This window comes from Pediculus humanus, genomic scaffold (assembly GCF_000006295.1).
Source record: "Pediculus humanus corporis 1103172108281 genomic scaffold, whole genome shotgun sequence".
NCBI lineage: Eukaryota > Metazoa > Arthropoda > Insecta > Psocodea > Pediculidae > Pediculus > Pediculus humanus.
This window is the reverse complement of record NW_002987850.1, coordinates 564632-569993: the sequence shown is the minus strand read 5'-3', so window position 1 is coordinate 569993 and position 5362 is coordinate 564632. Positions and strand designations below refer to the sequence as shown.

General features: G+C 36.0%; 1 protein-coding gene across 1 annotated transcript; it reads left to right on the top strand.

Moving 5' to 3' along the window:
- Positions 1-1615: 1615 nt before the first annotated feature.
- On the top strand, positions 1616-4847 carry Phum_PHUM512270 (rhotekin, putative; the record flags this gene model as incomplete). Its single annotated transcript, XM_002431057.1, has 6 exons — positions 1616-1770; positions 3361-3579; positions 3688-3867; positions 4076-4170; positions 4256-4509; positions 4659-4847. 6 exons carry the CDS (start codon positions 1616-1618, stop codon positions 4845-4847), a joined length of 1092 nt encoding a protein of 363 aa, XP_002431102.1.
- Positions 4848-5362: the final 515 nt, after the last annotated feature.

Below are 5362 nucleotides of genomic sequence, written 5' to 3'. Positions count from 1 at the left end.
TCCCTCCCTCCCTCCGCTTTCGACTAATTAAGTAAAAACATTTTCGAACCGGTTTACAACGCGTCAGGTTAAAATTATTTTTAATTATTTACGAGTTTGTTTGTTACGGGTAAAAAAAAAAATTATTATTATTATTATTATTATTATTATTATTCACTTATTTAACTCGTAATTTACTTGAAAAGGTTAAAATGGCGACGACGACGATGATGATAATGATAATGACGATAACGTTTTTTTTTTTTTTTAAATATACGAGATCAAATTTAAAACCGAGAGAAACGAGTTTTTTTTTTTGACAGAATCACAGGAAAAAAAAGAAAATATGAAGAATTCGAAACATGTGATCATGATGATGATAATGATAATGATAATGATGATAATGATGATGATGATGATTACACGTCGAAAATACAAGCGAACACGTTGTCGTCAGCGAACTTGTAAGGTTCGTTTTGCGTGCGTGTGCGTGCGTGCGTACGAGTTTAAAGATGGCGGTTTAAGGTTGAACTATGATAACATATTCGATTTGAAGGCAAAACGAGGCATCCTGATGATTTCGATGATTCAAATATCATGTGACGAGTAAATAAATAACGAGTTCGAGTGTTGTTATTAAGATTGATAAGAATATTAAAATCATATTTATTCGAGATGAGGCCAAAAAGAAAAAAAAAAAAAATTTTAAACGTGGAATTAGTCGTGCGTTCGCGTGTCTGCCGTTATTAAAAAAAAAATTAATTAAATAAATAAATAAATGAGCGAATGGAATATTATTAATAACGTACCCTCCTTTCAATATTAACCAAAACAAAATTTTTGTTTACAAAAACTCACAGCCTTCTTGAACGTTTACAAAAAAAAAAAAAAACTTGAAAAAACTGAAAAAAACACGTTATTACGATGACGTAACGATTTAAACGAAAATATTATAATAATAATAATAACAATAACAATAATCAAACGTCTTTGTTCGTTCACCGAACCGAAAATTAAAAATAATAATAATAATAAACGAAACGAAACGAAACGAAACAATAAGAAGCAGACGACAGAAGAAAAAATTTAACGGAAAAAAAAAAAAAAAAGAAATAGAAAAATCACGAAAGTTTTTTTTTTTTTTTTCCTCAAGATTTTCAAACGAGTTCTGCTTCTTAAAACGACTCACATACTGTGACTGCGTAAGTCAAGGCAACATTATCATGAAAGATTCGAGAAAAAAAAACGAGTCTCGAAAATAGTCGATTCACAATAATCGAACTTGTTTCTCGTTTCCTATTCGTCGATACGAGAATTACACGATTTACAAAGACGTTGTTGTTGTTGTTGTTTTTCTTTGTTTGTTTATTGACGTTATCATCATTCACGACCGTCTTTTTTTTTTTTTTTCCTTATGTTGTATTTGTCGTATTTTTGTCTTTTTTTTTTTACCCGTCCGTACACGTGTCCGAACGCGTGTGCGTTTTCACGGGGGGAGGAGGAGGAGGAGGGAGGGAGGGGAAAATGAAAAACGCGCGTAACAAAACCCGATGCGAAAGGTTTGATTTTAATTTTTGGTTTTCTTTTGATGTTTCAGGAATATGATTTGGAACAGAAAATCGATTTGGAAATCAAAATGAGAGAGGGTACGACGAAATTGTTGGCCGCGTGTAAACACCGAACGCAATCTTTGGAAGCTGCAAAAAATTTGCTAACGTCCAACGAGAGAATGTCTGCTTACATGTCGGAATTGCAAAAGAGAAAAAAAGAAGCTCCGAGCAGGAGTTTAGGGTGAGAAAGAAAGAAAGAAAGAAAAAAAAAAATTTGTTTTATTCCGTTCGGGTAATCCGAAAAAAAGTTCCGCGAACGTTTATCCCCGTGACTGATGCGTTCGCGAGTCATTTACGTTCGACCACGACACGTTTCTTAATTACACGATTCATTTTTTCCTTACGAAATTTTTTTTTTTTACAAGATTGAGTTTATTTTTAATTTGTTTACACGAAACGAACGGAATCGACAACAACAACAACAACAACAACGAAAACAACCAGACAAACGCGACAAACATTACATTTCCTTATTCGAATTTTTGTTGAATTTTTGTAATAAAGGCGGAAGACGTTTCGTCATTAATCGTCGAAATTTTCCAGGATCGCTTCCAGGTTTTGTAATAGGTTCTTCCAGAATAAATGGTTTGAATGTCGGTCGTGCTACCCGAGAAGTTGTTGAGGAATTTCTTTTGGTAGTTGATAGTACCTGCCTCGGAGTTAGGGTTGTACCATTCTTCGGTTGATTCTTCTTCTTCATTCGCGTAGGGTTTCATCCTGTCATTTCGTCACGCATCTCTTTCGTGCTATTCTAGTCGATGAGGGAAGCGTTTGTACCTTTTTTCAAGGTATTTGGTCCGTCCGTACCTTGCATCAATCAACCTTTAAGTGTCTTCTAAGGTTGAGCTTTGTGACCCGAGAAAATTCTTCCACGACTTCCATTCCCTCATTTTCCACTCCTTCATTTAAAATGAGATGATTTTGATGACTTTCCGCACATTATCCCGTTTCGTTATGCAAGATTCCTACAGGACTCTCCTAATTCGCGTATCGCGTTTTTCTTTTATTTTTTTTTTGGATTCTCATTTTCAATTTCGCGCTTGTTTTTTTATTTTCTTCCCTTCCCAGTGGGTACGGTCATCGTGACGTCATTTCCCTCACTATCTCTATCTCTCTCACTCTCGCTACTTTTGAGATTTATTTATTCGTATCATCATTTCCGGAATTCGAAAAAAGAAAAAAAAATTAATTGATTTTCGCATTCCGATGATAATTGTTGTTTTTTTTTTTTTTATAACTCCGATGACAACACAAAAAATAATAATTATTATTATTATTATCATCATCATTCCATCCCAAACTATTTATTTATTTGTTTTTCTTTTCCGAAAATTCTAGAATGATAATAAAATTACCGCAAAAAAAAAAAAGAAAAAAATTTTTACTGCCGCTTTTAATTGCGCGTAGGTTTCATTTAATGATTGATTGAAAACCTTGAAGGAAAAGGCAAACGATTTTTTTTTTTTGTTGTCATTGTTTCGTTTTCCCCTCCCTCCCCCATCCCCCTATGCTGGATAAAAAATGAAGAGTAAGCATAAGAAAAAAAAAAAAATCACGCGAGAAATTAAAAAAACTGGGATTGTGACAGACATTTTTTTAAACAAATTGGCACTCCGCCTTTTTTTTCTCTCTCTCTCTCTCTCTTCGCGCGACAATTTGCCAAAGGAAAAAATAATTGTTACTAACAAACACAAACACAAACAAACAAACAAAAAAAAAATGTCGTCGTCATATTCATGTTTGTTTATTATTGTTTTATTTTTACTTACAGACAGCAGCCGACTAACATATCGAAAGCTCGTTTGTCTTTATCCGATTTGAGAATGCCACTCATATGGCGGGACACGGATCATTTTAAAAACAAAGGAGACTACAGGAGATTTGCCGTTTTCTGTTTGGCACGAGTCGGAACGGAAATCTACGACACGTCTTTATTGAGTCCGGTCGATCGATCATTGACAGATCTCACATTTCCGGACATAATGTTATTGTAAGGTTCCCGGGAGGCGGGGGGGAATAATAAGAAAAAGAAAAATCCGCGAATCGCACGCACACGCACGCGAACAAACGATACTCATTTAACTTTTTTTGTTTCCAGCAACAACGTGCCACCCGATTTCGAATTGAAATTGGAAGTTTACAGTCACATACTCCAGGATGATCTTACAATGGCGAGCACGTCGAGAAAAATTAAAAAAACAATACACAGCAGTATTAGTAGAACCGTGGGTAAAAAATTAGCGGCCACGTTAAACGACGAATTAAACGCTGGTAAAATGTAAGAATTTAAAAAAAAAAAAAAAAATTTTTTTTTTGGCTTACGTTTCAACATTTTTGATCCGGTTTATTTTTTTGCCTCCCTCCTCCCACGTCGCACCGTTCCTCCTCTTCCTCCTCCTCCTCCTTCTCCCCATCTCCCGAACGGTGTTTCCTAACGTTCCACATTTCGAACGCGTGTTGTTAATTGTTTGTTGCTGTTGTTTCAGTGGTCCACGTTTCGAATTGACGGCAACGGCGAGGCTGACGTTGGACGAAGTACACGACAATATTCGTACTCATGATTTGCAAATTCAAGTTACAGGTACGTTCTCTGTCGGAATTTTCTACATGAAAAAAATGGAGAAAAAAAAAATTCATTAGAAAAATTACAATAATTTTTTTTTCAGATACGAGAAGTCATCAGCTTCCTCTTTTCGGTCATTTTTGCTGTCGTTTAGCAGCTCAACCGAATTCTTTCGCTCAACAGGTTTATTCGGGAGTGATAACGATATGTCTTCACGACGACGAAAACGATGACGTCATACCGTACGATCAAACCGTTTTCGCACGTTTGCAATCCTTCAAATTGGAAATTTGGGAACAGAGAAGATTTTACGAAACCGGTGAGGCACCACCGATACGGGTGGTGCCCATAAACAAGGTGGAGGAAAATTTGTTATTATTGCTGTCGTTCGGAAAAGGGAAAATTTTATATATTTTTAATCCTTGCAGAACGTGACGGTGACGAGTGGGAAAAGTTCATTGGAAATCATATTAGTTTCAAATCAAAAAATGATAGCGACTATAAAGTTGAGAAACGTCGAAGAAAAACAAAAATGGTTGAAAAATTTAAAACAGCAATCGGATGATCACAGACGGTGGAGGTACGCGGCGGAAAATTGTTTGGACGTTCTCTCCCCGGAATCAATAAGAAATTCATTCATGAAAGGATTCCGACAGGGTTCCCTGTACGATCAAACGCCAATAATCGGTGCGTGACATAAACAGAGAGAGAGAGAGAGAGAAAGAGAGATGTTGTCGGTGAGGAAAGGTGAAGATTTGATTGACCTTTTCTTTTTCCAGAATCCGTGTCACCGGAAGTAACGTCTCATAGAAGAACGGTACAGGAAATATTCGGATTGACGCCGTCAACGAGTTTGAGTTCTTGCGCGTCGTCGTCATCATCGTCGACGACATATCACGACAGATCGTCGACGACGAATTCGTCGAGAAGAACGGGAAACAGCATACACAGACTCATATCGAATTAATCGATCGATCGATCGATCGATGGATCGATTGATGAAATCGAAATACTCGTTGTCGATTATTATTTAATTTTTTTTTTTTTCCGATTTCGAAAAAATTTACAAGAAGAAGATCGGAAAAAAAACCTGACAAATAAACCGGAAACGAAGAAAAGAAAAGAGAAAAATCAATGAAAGAAATCTTAACGACCGGAAATGACAACCCGAATCGATGGATCGATAGATCCATCGATTATTTATTTTCGT